Below are 19540 nucleotides of genomic sequence, written 5' to 3'. Positions count from 1 at the left end.
TCATTTTGCCCTTTAACCAAAACAATAATATCGTCTGCATATGCAGATACCTTACAATTGGCTCCAGAGCAAGGTATGGTCCAACCTTCAATGCTCTCTCTGATCTTAACAAGTAACGGTTCAATGGCAAGAGCATACAACATCCCTGAAAGTGCACAGCCTTGTCTAATACCCCTGTTGATTTGAAAAGGAGCAGTAAGACCACCATTCATTTTCAGTACACTCTCAACATCCCGGTACAAAACCCTAATCATGGCAATAAAACCAGAGCTGAACCCAAACTCCTCCAGCGTACGCCAGAGATAGCTGTGTTCAACCCGGTCAAATGCCTTTTCCTGGTCTAGAGAAATGAGACCAGTGTCTATGTCCAATAGCCTAGAGACGTCCAAAATATCCCGAATTAGATAAACATTATCATGAATAGACCTGTTAGGCACACAGTAAGTTTGATCATGATGAATAACGTGCCCAACTACCTCTTTCAACCTAATGGCCAAAACTTTAGAAAAGAGCTTTAAATCAGAGCACAAAAGTGAAACAGGGCGCCAGTTCTTTATTTCTTTTAAGTCACCTTTTTTGGGTAGCAGGGTAATGACCGCCCTCCTGCAGCTCAAAGGTAGCAACCCTCCAGCCAGACTATCATTGAGCACAGACAGCAAATCACCACCCAGTACTGACCAAAACGTTTGATAAAACTCAATTGGTAACCATCAATTCCTGGGGCCTTACCGCAATCCATGCTCCGCAGAGCAACATGCAGTTCAAATGCTGATAGCGGCCTCTCAAGCCAAGAATTGATCTCGTCTGGAACTTTAGGCAAACCCATATAAAAAGAGCTGTCCAGCTCACCTTCCTCTGTACGTTCACTTTTATAAAGCTCAGAATAAAATAAAACAGCTCTTTTTCTAATTTCCTTGGGCTCCACCATTTCTACACCCTCCAATGAGTATAAAGAATTTATAAGTCTGCTTTGACCATTCTTTTTTTCCAGGCCAAAATTTTTTTTAGTTGGGCCATCCATCTCTACCGCACTCTGAAAGCGCGAGCGGATCAAAGCTCCCTGTGCTCTGATACCCAACAGGTTATCCAGAGTTCTTTTTTTAACTTTGAGGAGCTCAATATGTCCTCGATTTCCTGTGGACTCTACCAAATTCTGAAGTTCCACTATTTCAATCTCTAAGGCTTTCATTGATTGGGAAATGTCCTTGGAAACGTTGAGAGTGTACTGACGACACAGTTGCTGTATTTCTTTTTTCCCATGATCCCACCATTGTTGTAGGGAAGAAAACTCTTTTTTCCTGGATCTAAACTGTTCCCAAAAAAATATAAAAACATCCTTAAAAAATTGTCTTGTAACAAAGAGGTGTTAAAATGCCAATAGGCACTCTTAGACCTTATATTACTAATAAAAACACTGCAGACTACTAGGCTGTGATCAGAAAACCCACTAGGCAGAATCTCACATTTCTTAATGACATTAAAATGGTATTTAAAACAATAGAACCTATCCAGTCTAGCCATGGAAATAGCATTTTGTCTTGTTTGCACCCATGTGTACTGCCTTTGTCCTTTATATAAAGTTCTCCATATATCACACAAATCATGCTCTTCTATAAGCTTTCTCATAGCATGTTGGGAAGCTAGATGTGGCTCTTTATGGTTCCTATCCATTCCATCATTTGCCGTACAATTATAGTCTCCTCCAACAAATATGAACTCTTCCTCTTTACAGTTTGACAAAATATTACTTAATTTATCAAAAAGAACAACCCTTTCAGGACCAACAACAGGAGCATACACGTTTATAAAAACTAAAACCATTTTTTCAAACTTTGCTGTTACTTTCATTAAATGTCCCTCAACAACATGTTCTGTCTCATATGGAACTGGTATAAAGTTTTTCTTAAAAAGTACAGCTAAAGCACCACTACAGTGATTTTTGTGGCTTAAAATAATCAACCCACCCCATTCCATTAACCATTCATTCTCATTCAAAGCATCGCTATGAGTTTCCTGAACTAGCATTACATCAATTTTCTTTTGTTTAATCAATTCATAAAGCATTGCTCTTTTCTTGCTGTCCCGTGCACCATTTAAGTTAAGAGTGCCCAATCGAATCCTACTCATAAAAAGGTAAATTGAGCAGACCAGTAACAAACATCTCAAAAAAAAAGAAGAGAAGCTAGACTGGTTCGAATTCATCATTTAATAATTTTAGCTTTAACTTCTGGACAATTTTCTTCAGCCTAAATACTTCTTGTTCAGTGAAAGCTCCACCCTCCTTCATTAAAGCCCTGGTAGAATCTATAAACAGCTCACGATCTGGGAAGTAATCCTCTACATTTACACCTTTCATGCCTTTCGTGGCCTGTAGAAATTTTTTTACTTTATCCAAAACGTAAGCACTGCGGCCAGCTCGCTTCTGTGAAGCTGAGCTCACCGAGTCTAATGATTCACAATCACTGTCCATAACAGAAGATCCATAACAGTCCTCAACATTACTGGACTCTGAGTCCACCTCGCTTGTATCAACAACAGCTGCTCCAGTGGCTTTCTTACTAGCCCTGTTTTCTTTATCTTTAGTCTTAGTTTTCCTTTTTAATGTCGGTGTTTTGAAAATACTCTGATCATCTGTCATGTCAACATCATCCACAGCAGACTATGACCTGCTCACTAACCTCAGAAATACCTTCATGCACGGTTTCATTTGAGGCCACACTCTTATCTTTATTGCTTTCAGAATCCTCACTTCCACTTTTGTCAACACAAGAAACTGTATCGCTAGTTTGTGCATGATCTGTATTATGCGTGTCGCTCGTATTGTGATTCTGATCTGCGTTTTTCTCAGGGCACACGCGTATCACGTGACCCTCTTGTCCACAACCAAAACACTTCATTGAATCTGACGTAGCAAAAATAACATAAAGAAAATCGTCAATCTTAAACTTCATGGCCAAATTAAACTCTTCATTCTGGTTATTTAAGATCATGTGCACCTGCCTCCGAAAAGATACAACGTGCTTCAGCTGTGGAGATTTACAACCGAGTGGGATTTTCTTCATTTTTGACACAACCTTTCCGTGTCTGGACAATTCCCTTTCAATCACTTCATTTTTAATAAACGGCGGGACATTTGACAATACTATTCTTTTCGCCGGTTGTACCAAAGGCATGACTGGAGTAAGGGAATCATTCACAACAATCCCAGTCTCTACAACTTCATTCACTTTATCAACTTTGTTCAAAAACATCACTATTGCGCTATTCATTCTTGATGCAGAAAGAATGCAATCATGACCAACAACAGCAGCAACAGCGAAGACGCAGTCCTCAACTGAACAACGCTCCGCGGGTACTACCTTAACACCGTGCCGGCGCGTTAAACTTTCCAAACCGCGTGCTGAGATGCCGCCATAGCGATCAGTGCACACTGACCGACGACGCTCCTCACAAACACCTACAAACTTTCCTCTATTTACCTCGCAACAAAAGATAGAAAAAAGATATAAAACTCACTCGTACAGTACAGCTCACTCCAACACACACTCACACTCCGACCACAAACTCCCAGCAGAGAGAGAGAGAGAGAGAGAGAGAGAGTCTGCCAGCTGTGAAGCGGCAAGCTGGCCGAGGTTCTGCTTTTCTGATTGATCTTCAGGTGATAGGCTGTGTCATGGGGCTCATCGCCTGCCTGTCAGCACCTCACCTCTCTTCTCTCTCCTCTATCCAGTCTCTTCCCTTGCTATCCTCTCTCTCTCCCCATCTCTTTCTTTCTTGTCCTCTCTTTTCCTCTCTCTTCTGTCATCCTGCCAGAGATCAAGAGCAGCTGCTGTCCCAGGGGCCCCAACTGTCTCCTAGATGTTCCTTCTCTTACACTGGCCAATGTGCATGTGTTTATGTTATATGTGGCATTTTGATGCAGAAACCTGCGTCTTGTTCACTAACTCTTTGCAAAATCTGAGCTCTCTCTCCTCCCCCATCGTGAATGTATACGCCCCTTGCTGCTGATTGGCAAGTGTGTTTGGTGCTTGGTCCGATCCACTTTTCAACAGCGTTTTTCAAAAATCACCCAATGTACATTTATGTGTACTGAAACAGCGATGCACTGTGAGTATTTAAATGAAGTCATTATAAATTTAAATATTAGGCTCATATAGATTATGCTTTAGTCACCATATTTGCATGGTCAGTGTGCTATTAAAATTAATTTAAAGATATTTTCGTCCAAAAAAATTTGTGGCAGCATTTGAAATAAATGGTACAGCAGAAGTTTAAAACAAATACTACTGTACAAATGATGGTCCCTTATGACAGTAATTGTTGATTTTTTTGTTTTGTTACTTTATTTACACTGTTCAATGACATTGAATTAAATTAAACAGCTTTACTAATAAGTACAATTAAATATTAAATCATTTTAGAAAAGTTTTAATTTTTTAAAATTATGTTCCTATATTTTTTTTTAGATTGTGATATATAATATAATATGAATATATCATTATCGATTAAAAATTTGTAGTAAGCGAAGGGCTTTGGTGAGGGGGATGGTGTCTGCGGTCTGGGGTGACGGGATGGGGGGCTTCTATGATATTAGACTGTGTAGCCTGTAATAAAAGATAATTAATTTCAAACCTGAACCAAACATATTTTTATTCAAAGATCAACAGTCTGTCATTAGTCTTTAGTCTGCCTCAAAAAAACAACATTAAAATCATGAACTCAAATGTCATTGTGAAAAGAAAAAACAACGACTGTTGTAATTAACAGTGCGTAAATCAGACCTTTCTCTATAGCCTAAAGCTAATAAGCTTAAACGAAAATAATGAAATAATTGTGTAGTGAAGTATTTTTTTGTACACAGTGCCGCGAACAATCAATCACTCCTATTACGCGTGCTTCACTGTCCTCCTCGCGGCTGCAGCAACTTGCGCTCTCTTCACTGCTGCAGCCAATGAGCAGCCGGCAGGGGCTGGTTGCAGGACGACTCACCCTCCGCAGACAGTTTTTAATGTTTATCAGACAATAACTACTCAAGATTTTGCTTTAGTACAATTTTTGGGAGAATTAGGGCCAGATTCGGGACAATAGTTTAGATTTCGGGACTGTCCCGAATTTTTCGGGACGTCTGGTCACCCTACCCCCCAACATAGATATCTATAATAAAGGCTAGATGTCTCATGCGCACTGCTGGCCAATGGAGGTCGACGTCTGTGTCATGACGGCCATCTTGTCACAGTCAGCTCGCTCACTTGTAACATTGTTTTCATGGTGCTTGCACTTTTTAAATAACCATAACTTGCTCAATTTTCTACCGATTTTCAAACTGTTTGGTTTGTTATAAACGTCAGAGATTAGAGATAGTTATGACACTGCCTACTTAGGAAAAATTATTCATAATTTGTTCAAGCATCCATAATTATAGCCACGTTAATAACGTTTGTAAGAAACCAAACCATTTGTAAATCCGTCAAGATATCAGTGAGATAAGAGTATTTGTGTTCATGCAGATCACTCGCCTTACATCAGGAGCCACAGAGCCCTGCCTGTGACAAGATGGCCGCCGGTGATGACGTTAGAGACTCCGCCGTGAGACATCTAGCCTTTATTATGGATGTCTATGCCCCCCAACACGCATGGCTGGTGCACGCGTACACGCAAACACACACGTTGCAGGTCTGACTGACAGAGAGCCTGTTCGGATGAAAACTGCTTCAGTGAGCTCAATTATAGTAACGCCGCATTTTTTTTTCTCAGTAACGCTAACGCCGTTGTAACGGGAGAAACATTAATTTGTTTGATTACTTGTTACTGTTTATCTATAACGCCGTTATTCCCATCGCTGATGTTTATAAATAATTTTAATTACTTTTTTTTGTATATTATGTGCTTTTGTGTTTTGTGCTTTTTATAATATCTCTATTTAGTATTTTTATTATAATTTTTATTTCAGTTAGTTGCGAAGGCAACATTTCTAATTTAACATTTTTCACCTAATATTTTATTTTATTTCAGCTTTATTTCAATTAACAACAAATATTTGAATAGTTTTATTTAACTATAACAACACTGCAATTAGGCGCTAAAACAGACTGCGCAAGCAAATGAACGTTTTTTAGTAAATGCTGAAGTGTCGGCTCAAACACACATGCACACATTCCACGTATGCTGCGGGATATTCGATGACCTTCCGTGTCGTGTATGAGTGTCCCTAAGTGCGCCACAGTTAATAACTGGCTCATTTACACTGTCTCTGTTTTAATGAAGTATTAACATGCGCTCGGAGAGTAATTACAGGTCCGTTCCCATCGGGCTTGTCAGACTGCACCTGGGAGTGCAGATGGAGGAAGGGTCAACTGTTCACACACTCTTATATGCTAATCAATATGAGTCCATTTACAATAAAGGTTCATTTGCAAAGCGACATTATGATTTGACAGCAGCATGACTCTGATGTTTATTTTTTATTTATTTTTTGGTTTACACCAGCAACAGATTGTAGCTTGCAGCATATAATATATAGCCTGACGTCGTCATACTCAGATTCTAGTCAGAATATGAGTCTGATTCTGCTCCATTGGGCTGTGATTATAGGGCGTTTCAACCGAACCAGGAAAGAAAATGCCTCTGCACTCAATTGGATAGACCTACAACCAATCGGAGCAATGGAGCAACGCATAGTTGTCAACAGAACTCAACTGTACGCACACTGGAAGAAGTAGAAGAAGGAGATGAGTGTAAACGATCTTTGCCGTGTTGTAAAAAAAAATTTTAAAGGGTAACTTCAGTGATTAAGCATTAGGCTTTGTATCAGTAGAAACCCAGTAGTATATTCAAATTGTGGTACTTTCCCCCCTCATATATACGTAATAACGGAGCGCGGTGCAGAGTAGTGAGTGTTTCAACTTTTCAATGAATTCCTGTGATAGTTTATCTTCCATATGCGATCTGAAAACGTGCCAGACTGGCGCTTAACGTTACCTCAGCTCTGCTCAGCTCTTCGTGAGGAATGAAATCTGACACTGCTGCATCTGTGCCGTGACTTTCGTTCGGCTCACTCACACTTTTTTGAAAAGACACGTTCAGTTTTTAATTGTAGTGTTTATTCTCTAACTGAACGAAATGATTGTATTACTATGAAGATCAAAACGACGGTGTACGGATTGGCCTCGTTGGGCAGCGAAGCAAGTGCATTCTGGGAGTTGTTGTCTTTCATCCACATGAGACAAAAATACATTTTCTGTCTTTTCTTAGTCTAGAAGGCACCAAATTCAAAAATAATTTCACATTTCTACTACATAAATGACCCAGTTTAAATACAAAGCTTAATGCTAAATCACTAAAGTTACCCTTTAAGGATACACGGAGTACTTACCAACACGATCATCATTTTACAGAGTAAAGGTGAATGCATATACTAACAAGTTCTCCGTTTAAGATTAGAACGAATTCAACCCAAGCGCTCTTTGGTGACATGATTTATTACGTTACTGTTGATCATCTGTCCATCATCGTATAAAGCCCTGCTCTGGTTCGAGCATAGTTGCTCCCAAACGGATGAAGTCCAGACCGAACTTCCCAACCTCAAATGTTGACATATTAAATATGTCTAAAAAAAAATTGCTTGCTAATGAAATGTATTATATTGTTCACTTTTTTTGTATTAAGTTTAATGTTTGAAGCTTTGCAGTGAGTGTGAGAGTTTTAAATAAAAGTTTTAGTGCTGGAGGTGCTATATTTACATATTTTGATTATGTCGTTTTGATATTTTTCATTTGTGTTGAATCCGTCTTGGATCTGTGAGCATGTTTGGACAGGGTTTTGCAGTATTGTGGTTGCCATCAGAGCAGGAGACGGGCCTTTATTTAAATCAAAAGCAGACATGGTCATCCTTTAGTGATTCAGAGAGGTCGTGCCACCTGCAAAATGAGAAAAAAGGAGCTTCTGTTCTCTACAAGAAGATTCAGCGGTCTTTCTCCCCCGAGTTTCCTCTGAAACAAATGTCTCCTGAAGCTCTGCAGTGCATTTTTGTCTCTGCACTCCCCTGACACTGCGCTCCCTCCTTTTCTTCCTGTCCTCTCGGCAGAGGCTTTAATCCCATGCAGTGTGCGCTAGCCATGGCCCGGGCGTCTGTCCTCATCTGGCTTTGTGTTTGTAATGAGAGGGCAAGATTGTGTTGTCTTTGATCTGAGGTGCTCCAGTCTTGCTGCATGCTACTTCATGTAAGGCTGGGGATTTGCTATTGTGTTTGTCGGGCTCATTTGCTCACCTTCCCTGACCCCTCCTGCACACTTTCCTGCTCTTTTTTTTTTACTATTTATCATTCTTTCTCAGTCTCATTTCATGTTTTTTTTATTTATTCTCATTTAGTCTCATTCTCGTCTCATTCTCTTCTCTGTCTTCTAGTCTCAAGTAATCCTGTGTCTTCTCATCGAGTTTCACTTCTATTCTCTTTAAGTTTTAGCTCATCATGTCTCTTCTCATCAAGTCTTATTTCATCTCATCTGTCGTATCTTGTTATCTAGTATCTTCTCATCATGTTCTGTCACCAGTCTCTGCTTTTGTCTTCTCATGTGGAGCTGTTTTCTATCATCTTCTTTTCTGTCTTCTATTCTGTTCATTCTGTCTCTTCTCATCTAGTCTCATCTCATTTCATCTAGTTTCATCTCTTCTCATCTAGTCTCCTCTTCTCTGTCTTCTATTATGTTCATTCTTTCTCTTCTAGTCTCATCTCATTTCATGTAGTTTCAGTTGATCTAGTCTCACCTCTTTGTCATATGTTCTTTTCAATTATGTAGTCTCATCTCATTTCATCTACAGTGTAAAGTATTTTGCTCTAGCTGTTGTTTTAAATTATTTTGTTTTGCTTGTTTTTTCATCTGTTGATGTTATTCATCTGTTGAAGCAGAATGGGACGGTTGGTCGGTGTCGTATTTGTCCCGACCCTGTGATTTGGACGGCTGGGTGAAATGTGACAGTGATGAGAGTTGCGTCAAAGTTGAACATTCTTCAACTCTCTGCGACCAGTAAAAAATGCTAAGCACTCAGCGATTGAGTGTGAAATACTCACTCAGCGCCTTGTTACGCTCATGGCATTCTAAAAACGCTGTGCTCCCATTGAAAACAATTGAATACGCCAGCCACGTGAAAAAAACGCTTTGGTGGACACACGGGCATAGTCTGTTCATTCTCCCATCTCATCTAGTCTTGTTTTATCTCATGTAGTCCTTTCTTCCTTTTTGTTGTCTACTCCCAGTTCATCTTTTCTCCTCTCATCTAGTCTCATTTCATTTTGTCTTTTTATCTAGGCTCACTTCATTGTGACTCGTCCCATCTAGTTCCAAGGAATTTCCTTCTCTTCTTTGTTGTCCAGTCTCAATTCATCCTTTCTCTTCTCATATAGTCTCATCTCATGTTTTCTCATTTTGTCTTCTCCTCTTCTTTGTCGTCTAGTTTCAGTTCATCCTGTCTCTTCTTATGTAGTGCCATCTAATTTTATTTCATTATCTCTGTTCTAATCTTCTCTTCTCTGTCTTCTAGTCTCAGTTTATCTTGTCTCTTCTTGTCATGTCTTTTCTTGTCTTGTCTCATCTCTTCTCTTCTCGTCTCGTCTCTTCTCATCTCATATTATCTGTGTCATGGGTCCAGTACTATAACTCCTCTTTTTCTTCACATCATCAGTGTCCCTTGAGCCACTGATGGTGGCAGAGTCATAGACTGTAATACTGTCAGCAGGAACTGCGGGGACATCTCTATTAACCTTCATCTGATGTACTGCATGCGCCGGGATGCGGACTGACAACAGCGCGGACCTTTTCTCACCCACTTTCACACAATCTCCAAAGTGGCCCTCATGGGATCTGAAGCACAATGGCTGCTGGGATTTGCTCTCCTAAGCATTAACTTTTGCTGAATTGAATTACTTACCCCAGGAATTGGCAGAATTACCTCAGTGCTTGTTAATGAGCCTGACGATATTGTTTTACTTCCTATGGGCATCATTAGGTTGTTTAGATTCGACAGGGGACCTGAGCTTGGCAATTTGATAAGAAGCACTCATGTTGGTGAATTAACATTTTCTCTTCCCTTGCAGGAATTCTCTCTGCTACAATTGGACGATTTAGCTGATCAACGAGTCAACATCATCGGGTTTTCAGTCTTCAACAGGACACATCCCTTCTTTCAGGACTTCCTTCTCAGCCTCAATCGATCCTGGCAGGAGAACTGTGATCATGCTCCTTTTGCAGGAACACCCGTAAGGCATAGGAACTCTGTTAAAGATGCTTTTGAATATGCATGGTTAAATCAATTTAAAGGGATAGTTCACCTAAAAATGAAATCTTGTTTTCTTAATTACTTTCTTTTGTGAAATACAAAAGGAGTGTCCAAGCAGCCTGTTTCCATATGATGTAAGTAGATGGTTTGTCACTATATAAACAGGGCTTGACATTAACACCTGCCAACCCACCATTTGCGGGTGGATTTCAGCTGTGGCGTGTAACACAGTCACTCCCACGAGCCACTTTGGCGGGTTGAATTTAATTGTAGTCTTCTAAAAAGGCATCTGTTATAATCTCGTTGCGCATTATAACCAATCACATGCGATTCTGTTGAGCTTATAAATGCAATGTCTAATAACCAGAGGCGTTCAGATTAGTTATCGCTGAAACGGCAGAGTTTTGTTCTCTCACTCACTAAAATCTGCACTCTCATCATAAACAACAAAGCAGAGATGTACGTATGAGATTCATTCATCATACAGTGATTGATTGTTTTTGTTCTATTTCTGCAGCGAAAATAGTTTCAAAGAAAGATCACATCAGAACCATAGTGCATCTGATGTGACTGGCATAAAGTTGGCTTGACATTGGACATTCAATATTCGCAAATTTAGGGACCGTCTCAAAAGTCACATGGTATACACATTTCTAACTTCAATAGCATTTGAAGAGAATGACTTACAGTTGTAAAACCAGCTGTAAAATGTTCATCTAGGTGTCAGGTATGATGCACACCTTTTAGATTTTTGATATTTAATAAAATAATTTGTCAAATCACTTGAAAGTATGGATATGTATTTCACTAGGCTACTGTATGGGCTTATACACAAAATATGCTAAATTTAAATATGTCATAGCTGATAGAACACTGCTGAGAATATTGTTTGAGAATATATTACATTTACACCAAAAAATCTTGCAACTGATAGTGTTTTTCTGTATAGATTAAGGAGCTTTACACACAACCCCTGTCATGTCATACATTCCATGACTTGATTTGGGTGTGTACAGTGGTCATTTACACATTGCCAAATTTCGGCCAGTTAAAATGTGGCTAGTAACTTTGGAAAACCACTAGCCACAGTGGCTAAAAAAGTTTATGTCAAGCCCTGATTATAAACTCCAAAAATGACCAAAAAAGAATCATCTATAAAAGTAGCCATATGTTTGCTTTGGGGCATTTTGGAGCTTGGCTTATAATTCCACTTTTATTTAAAGGAAAAGAGCAGCTTGAACCTCCATCCTCTCATTTGGGGTTTTACAGAAAAATGAGAGGTGGAACAACATGAGGGTGAGTTTTACATTTTGGGTGAACTATCTTTTAAATATAGTCCCTTTCCATGTTTATATCTAGTCCAGGGGTTTTCCAACTGTGGGTCGCAGAATGGGAAAAGTTGGGTCGCACAGAGTCACTTGGCTGTAGCTAAATTTGCGTTTCAGTGAATGACACACACAAACAGTTGACTTTAGGGCTGCACGATATACCAACATTAATTAGAAATCACGATATTGCTTAGTGCGATATTCAAACCGATTCGGCCACGATTTTATTATATATCTGTAAATATCCATTGCGTGTTTTGAAGCGTGCACGTGCAACTTGTAATAACAGTGAGGGTCTCAGAGCGACTCGTTTCATTATTAAGCGACTCAGGATGCATTACTAATGAGAAGAAACTGGTTCACTCCAATCACTGTATTCTGCATGAGATTGCATTACACCAGAGAATTCAAATGTCACAAAAGGCTGTTTCAGGTCTGTTCATTCTTCTCTGTCGTCTGTTCAACTCTGCGCTGTTGTCTTTCAGAGACATATAAAGAGTGCGTTGTTTATGTTCCTTTTTGTGCATTTGGCTACCAACCAACACATAAGGAAATTGTCTGTAAAAAGAATGTCACATGTGCACACACAAAACAAGCATAAAAGCACCATGACCACACTTGCAGAGCTGATTACAGTTCATATCCAGACTGGAGTGAGTGTGTTTCAAGTTTTTATGGACATACTGTATTTCATATACTCTTTAACGTCTGTAAATAAAGAAATTAAAATGAATGTAAATATTAGTATTTAAATTTTACAGTTGTACTATAAAACAAAAGTATTAATTTTGATTAAAAACTCAATTTCAACTTTTTATTAATATTAAGCTTACAGTAATGTCAATTATTTTCTAATCTTGAAATAGATTATACTTGTCTAGGTGGGTCCTGGAATGGGAAAGTTTGGGAACCCCTGATTTAGTCCATGTTCTGAAAAAAAGTAAATTATTTCTAACTTAAAGATGCTGTGTTAATTAGTTTGGTACAGTCTACTACCATGCCCTCTTGCTTACCTTGAAACCGAGGCTATGGCTCTATAATTCATCACACACAGTCCCACACTCACCCTGAGGAATACACACACCCTGCATGTTCACGTCAACCCAGTTATTTCCGTCACTTTGGAAATGAAAACATCTGTATAATGTATTATGCCTCATCTCAGTCTCCATCAAACATCCAGGGAAGCTTAAAAAGCCATCAAAGATCGATCTGTAACACATTACTTCATCTGATATGTGCAAGTAAGTTGTAATAATTCATTTGACATTTTTGTATTCTAATTAAAGCTACGGGGGGGCGACTTTTGAAAAATAAATGCCTACTGCTTTTAGAAACTAGATCTGGTTGCATTTTTCATTTAATTAGGTCTAATCTTTAATTAATCAGAAGATAGTTTGTAGTCTGGCAGACAGATGAGAGAGAGATCAGGTCTAAACCCCACAGTGAGATTCAGCTCTGTGTTACACACTGGCCTAGAAATGCAAAGCCTCAACTAGCTTAGTGTGCTTGATATGGAAGACACTAACCGAACAGATTTTTAAGCCCTGGACTTCATTAGCTAAAGTCTGGACTGGCTAGTCTGTGCAGAGATTAACCAGCGAACCTGCATATCTGCCTCAGCCGGCAGCGCACACATATTGTCATTCTGCATTCCCCTAATGAGAGCAGCCAGGACATTTCCCTGCATGTGACTAGAATAGTCACACTGTGTGTTTTTTTTCTTCAGAAAGGAGAGAAATGTAGGCAACGACATTTACACAGACTGCTATTTTAGTCACAAACACATTCAACCTTCCCTCACGACATGCACATCCCCACCTCCCTTAAACTGCTGTGCTGTTCTATTATGCAGCATAACATGTCTTCTTTTCAGAAAGCTTTAGCACCATAATGATGTCAGAGGTAAAGGAAACTCCACAGCCTTTGCTGCAGTACATTAACACACCATCTGATGTAATTAAAGTGGTCAGTAATCCAGTTCCAAGGGGCTGAGGGGGCAAAGGAAGTGGTGGTTGTATCAAAATGATCAACGATGAAGCATCCAAATGATATTCTAAATGGCCAAACATATGCAGACACCCAAAGACCCCTATTCATATGTGCTTTTAAATACTGTCATATGTATTTGAAATGTGCTTATGTGCATTTAATTTCACAACCACCAATCTTTCCAGTTGATATTTAAACATGGTTGCAGGAATTTACTCACATTCAGACAACAGCATCTATGAGATATAATGGAGTCACTCCAATTCATCCCAAATGTGTTCAAATTTCTAAATTGCTGGCTGCTTTGAACAGCTCAAATATCCACCATCTTGGAACAATCAACATTCCAGATGTAAAGTTTATATAATACAGTTTTTTGTTTAAATCAAATATCCACTGTATACACAATACATTATGAATATTTTTAATATATTATTACAATATGATATTATTCAAAATGTATATATTATGTGTACTTATTAACTGTGCAGACTATATTATACACATTATGAACTCAAAATAAATATATAAAAATATATTAAAAATAATTCTATATAATATATTTTGCTAGCTGTTAATGTGTCAAATATCCACTGTATTATGATGTACACTACCATTTAAACGTTTGGGGTCTTTTTTTTTTTTAATCACAGTATCACAGTTTTTCACAAAAAAATTAAGCAGCAGAACTCTTTTCAACACCGATAATAATAAGAAATATCAGAATGATTTCTGAAGGATCAAGTGTCACTGAAGACTAGAGTGATGGCTGCTGAAAATCCAGCTTTTTTTATCACAGAAATACAAATACATTTTAAAATGTCAGAAAATAGAAAACAGTTATTTTATAATCATTTTTGGCAGTATTGCTGTCCAGTGAATTACTGTGTTTTACTGTATTATTATTTATTTTTTTTAAATGCAGCCTTAATAAGTCAAAAACATCAGAAATCTTTCTGACCCAAAACTTTTGAATGGTATTATATTTTTAAATAAATACTAGTTTATGGTCCTTGGGGTTTGTGGTATATTTTCTTCTAAGTCAACTAGCGATCCCAAGATCATGGGTTTTATTCACGTACATCAAACTATATGTTTTTGCCAGTAAGTCGCTTTAAATAAAAGCATCTGCCAAATGTATAAATGTACATTTATATTCCACCTTAAGTATATATTTCTATGGCTTAACACTTGGCAACATACTTTTGATCATGAAGTGTAGGCTATATCTGTATAGCATCCTACAGTTGGGCTGTTTGCTCTGTCTATGTGTTTACGGTTGAGTGTGTGTGTTCCAGCTTTCGTCAGCGCTGCTGTTTGATGCGGTACACACAGTGGTGGCAGCCGTGCAGGAACTGAACCGTAGCCAGAATGTAGGAGCCACTCAGCTCTCCTGCAAGTCCTCTAAGATCTGGGAGCACGGCACAAGTCTGATGAACTACCTGAGGATGGTAAGAACCGCAGGGAGAGCCCACGAGCTGCCAATCATCTCACCTGCTGCCATTGCAGGCTCATTCATCATTTAGTTTTTGCTCTCTGTACCACTGCGGCCCACAAACCCTCGTCAGAACTGCAGCCTTCAGCAGAATGTGTGAAACTGAGACACTGTGTCTTACTCAGCCATTAAAGATTAACGACCATCAGCTTGTCATTACTGCATCATCCTAAGCGTGACGTACAGCGATCTATATTATGCATTCTGCATTGTGCAAACGCTTCCAGTGAGGAGCTCTGGTGTCCGTGTATCTCTATAAATCGGTACAGCACTGAAGGCTTGTGTGGCTGTGATCGCATGATGCCCCCAGGCGTTAACATGTCTCTCTCTCTCTCTCTCTCCGGATAGGTAGAGTTGGAAGGTCTAACAGGCCACATCGAGTTCAACAGTAAAGGCCAGCGCTCGAACTATGCCCTCCGGATCATGCAGAACAGCAGGGATGGCCTAAGGCAGGTAAAGTAACTCTCAGCCACACACACCAGCCCATCAGCAAGAGGTAAAACTCGACATTATCTGTGTTTACGCTTCTGTCTGCCAGGAACACAATGAGATTTCCTGTCCGTGGTCACACAGATGTGATGTAAAGCTGAAGAAATCCTCTAAAAGCACATTGTTTTTCCCCAGTCCTCGATCAGAGCACTTGATCGGAAATGTGTAGGAAAGAAACTCTGGATTTCATTGCGCCCAGAGGAGTCGGCCCAACCAATTGTGATGAAATTATTGTTAATTAGCACTTTCGTGCTCCTGTGATTTTTATTGGCAGGTTTGGATGTAGATTGAATTGTTATTGTGGCGTGAAGAGGGGGCTCTCGCAGGTGTGCCATCTGCCATTTGGACACAGCAAATCGGTGTGAAATTTAAAGGGATAGTTCCCACAAAAAGCACAATTCTGTCATCAATTATCATGTCGTTCCAAACCCATGTGACTTTCTTTCATCTTTGAAACACAAATGAAGATATTTTAATGAAACCTGAGACATTTCTGACCCTCCATTAAAAGTCATTTAAAAAAATCATAATTGTTTTATGTGATGAACAGATTTTATTAGCCTTTTTATTCACATATAAATGTGAACCGTGCTGGCAAAATGAGTCGGAATGCGCACAGGCTAATCACAAGCTATAGGTAAAAAATTTCGATTTTGGTCAAATTTGAGGTTTTCACTAAAATGAGTTAAATAAGCCCTCGCCTAGCAATACTAATGCTCCAAATAGTAATTAAACAAAAATTAAAAGTGATTTTCAAACTCATGCGGATGTAAAAAAAAATTATCTTACTCGCGCTGACTGACAGATCCGACGCGTGTGCACAAAGACGCCTCAGACAGTGCACAATCCCAATATACACACATACACAGAATTACAGTATTTCAAAATATTCACGCAAATATTATATGTTATGTCTTATGTGAACGTTTGGTTAACTGTTGTGGAAAAATATGTAATGTGTAACATTATATTAGATCCGTGCAGTGCAGTAGGTCTTAATATCTAGGCTGTCTGTTTCGTTAATATTAATCAAACAATTGTGGTATCATGGAAAAAAGTTGAATATATATTTTTCCTATAGATATGGGTTTTGACTTGGTATGGTTGCTTGGTAATTTTGTTTTGGACATCCAATGACATCCATTTGAGATAAAATACAAGACGGAAAACCATGTTAACTATAATGCATTTATATCTTCCTATTTTTTAAACAGGAGATTTAAATAATGAAATAATAATAATAATAATTAGGATATTATTTTCCTATTCATATATTACATATGAATTTATTCTTATGACATTTTATTTACAGCAAACAATCATGCGACTGACCACATGAGCAGCACAAAACGCACTCCTCCACCGTGAATAAATCCCCATACGAATGCACGAGTTTTATCACTGAGGTGGCAAGCAAATGTATTTTTACGGACATCCACATGAGACCATACAACAATTACAGTCCGAATAGGGCTATAGAATATAAATTACTCTGTGTTTCCATCCATTTTTACACACTGCAACCTCAACAAAGTTAAGTGAGTTTTCTTGTTTTGCCCCGAGCTATGTCCAACAGCATGGTTAGATCGCTTTCCAACTTTAAACAGCCATTTAGGATAAACCGAGTTGATGGCTGACTGTTGTTAGCTTTGCCTATTTCTATTTATGACAGAGGGAGAGAGAGAGCAGAAGGGTAGCGCTGTCAAACAGCAAGCTGGTTTCTGAGTGACACCACATTTCTTGAGCCTTTGTGACCGTCACCTTGTGTCACTCACACACACTTTTTATATTGCTCTTTTAACCTTTTGAAACAATGTCAACTTTCTCCGTGGACTGCTGTTGTACGGAGTGCTCTGTGATTTGTGATGGACAGATGGACAGTCGAAGGCCACTTTGTTCACTATTCCAGGCATAACAGCAGAGATTGGACTGGCAGCTGGTGCTCGCACACAACCTTATTAGTTTCACAAAGACGTCACTGTTTTTCTAGAGAGTAATATCCGCTGTCTCAATTTGTTGTAATGCATCTGTCGCTTCCCCGGCCCGGTTCTTTCAGCACGGCTGTGCGGTCCAGCTGGACAGCAAAGTTCATGCGAATGCCACCTCACTGTCTTAACATAGCTCCCCTCTGCCCATCATTTTCTGAATTTGTTGTGCACTTGTTGTTGTAAAAGACTGAGCGTTATGGCAGGGCTTACAATATTTGTTTCTCATAATGATAGACATTCACCCCCAAATCCAAGCAGAGGCTGTTTTCATTTAATGAGCATCAGTGTGAAAAATACAGCGGCTGTGTTTGGATGGAATACTAGTGTAATACTAACGCTTTCTATTGTATAATGTTGCACACATTACACATACTGCAAGAGTAGTATGCTATACCAAGCCAAACCAGAAACAGTAGCCAGGTACATGGAATAATTTTTCGTTTGTTAAGCCAATACATTGGAAATGTAAAACTTTGTAAAAAAAAAAAAAAAAAAATATATATATATATATATATATATATATATATATATATATATATATATATATATATATATATATATATATTTTTTTTTTTTTTTTTTTTTTTAAGAAATAAATACTTTTATTCAGCAAGGATGGATTAAATTGATGAAAAGATACTTCTAAGATACTTCTTTCCCCAATCTTTTGAATGGTAGTATATAAAATATATGTCTGTTTCTTAAACAGCTTCCTTTTTATCGTAATGATAATGCTAAATGATATACAGCATAATTTGAATTAAAATTAACATATCTGGTTTGGTGTCAATAAAGGGGTTTTTAAATTGTACTTTAGTAACTGTGGGAATACATCAATTAAATGTGAATGCTAATGCTAATGTTTTTTTTGTGTGATTTATGCCGTGAATAAACTGAAATATTTAAAGCAGAATGCTTCCTCAACGCTCTGTCTCAGATTAGCAGCTATTAGAGGTATATGGATGCCTTGGCAACAAGTCTTGAGTGAAGCTGCCAGGATTTATACAAAGACATGTGCACACATGCACACATCCACAAATGCACATGCTTTCCCTTTTCCACATCATATATTGACAGATGCTTGGGGCTCATATCAGTTTCGGGGGCTACATCAAAACCCTCCCTACTGGGAATCCATGAATCTTTACAAAATCGCAGGACAAACAGAAAAATGATGGAGCGTTGTGGCTAAAAGAAGAGAGGGACGGAAAGTAGTACAGCACTGAGAAAAGTGTTAAGGATTTATCCGTCATGTCCTGGAGCAGTTGGCAGAGCCGATTCTGCCCAGTGGGCATTGGACAGATTGGCCCACATGTGTACATATGCTTCCCTCTGGAAGCTGGTTTGGAGGGAGGAGAAGGGAGGTGGACATATGAGGTGGACCACCGCACACTATTGGCACATCTAAATTGAATTTCTCTGGCAATCGTCTCACATATGTGAACTGTACCACACTCAACCAGCACTGCAATTTCATCTCAGTTTCAGCTCGAAAGATGTATATCAAACCCAGCCTGGATGACAAGATGGCTGCACCGCTTTTCATGCAGGTGTCGTTAAACCAAGCATGGCTATAGCAGCATGTCGAGCCTATCTGCGTGCCGGTGCTTAAGTTCGACTGGTTAATGAGAGATTATGTAACATTTCGACACTTCGCTGATTATATTACACACTGCCAACACTCTCCGAGATGTTTTTGATGAAGTTTTAGGCACATGGATGGAAGGTGATGTGCTTATGGGTTAAAAATAAATACTCTAATTATTCAGTGATTTAGGCAATGACACATCACAAAAATAATTTAATCGAAAGAGCTGGTTCAAATATGAGTTATATTAATTGCTTTAAGACTACATTAGAGATATGGCAGCCGGAATGTAGCATGTTTAGTTTTTATCTATCTATCTATCTATCTATCTATCTATCTATCTATCTATCTATCTATCTATCTATCTATCTATCTATCTATCTATCTA

At 38.7% G+C, this 19540-nt stretch overlaps 1 protein-coding gene across 2 annotated transcripts in view; it reads left to right on the top strand.

Annotated features, from left to right (window-relative positions):
• The window catches only part of grik4 (glutamate receptor, ionotropic, kainate 4), a 511925-nt gene that overhangs the window by 429494 nt on the left and 62891 nt on the right, over positions 1 to 19540 (top strand). For both annotated transcript variants that reach the window (XM_079824290.1, XM_079824289.1), the window contains exons 9-11: positions 10091 to 10252; positions 14891 to 15043; positions 15436 to 15540. In XM_079824290.1, the coding sequence (XP_079680416.1) occupies positions 10091 to 10252; positions 14891 to 15043; positions 15436 to 15540 (420 nt within the window). The remainder of the gene's footprint in view (positions 1 to 10090; positions 10253 to 14890; positions 15044 to 15435; positions 15541 to 19540) is intronic.

Source organism: Gobio gobio, assembly GCF_949357685.1.
Source record: "Gobio gobio genome assembly, chromosome: 8".
Classification (NCBI taxonomy): Eukaryota; Metazoa; Chordata; class Actinopteri; order Cypriniformes; family Gobionidae; genus Gobio; species Gobio gobio.
Note: the sequence above shows the minus strand (reverse complement) of the source record. Positions and strands in the feature narration are given on the sequence as shown.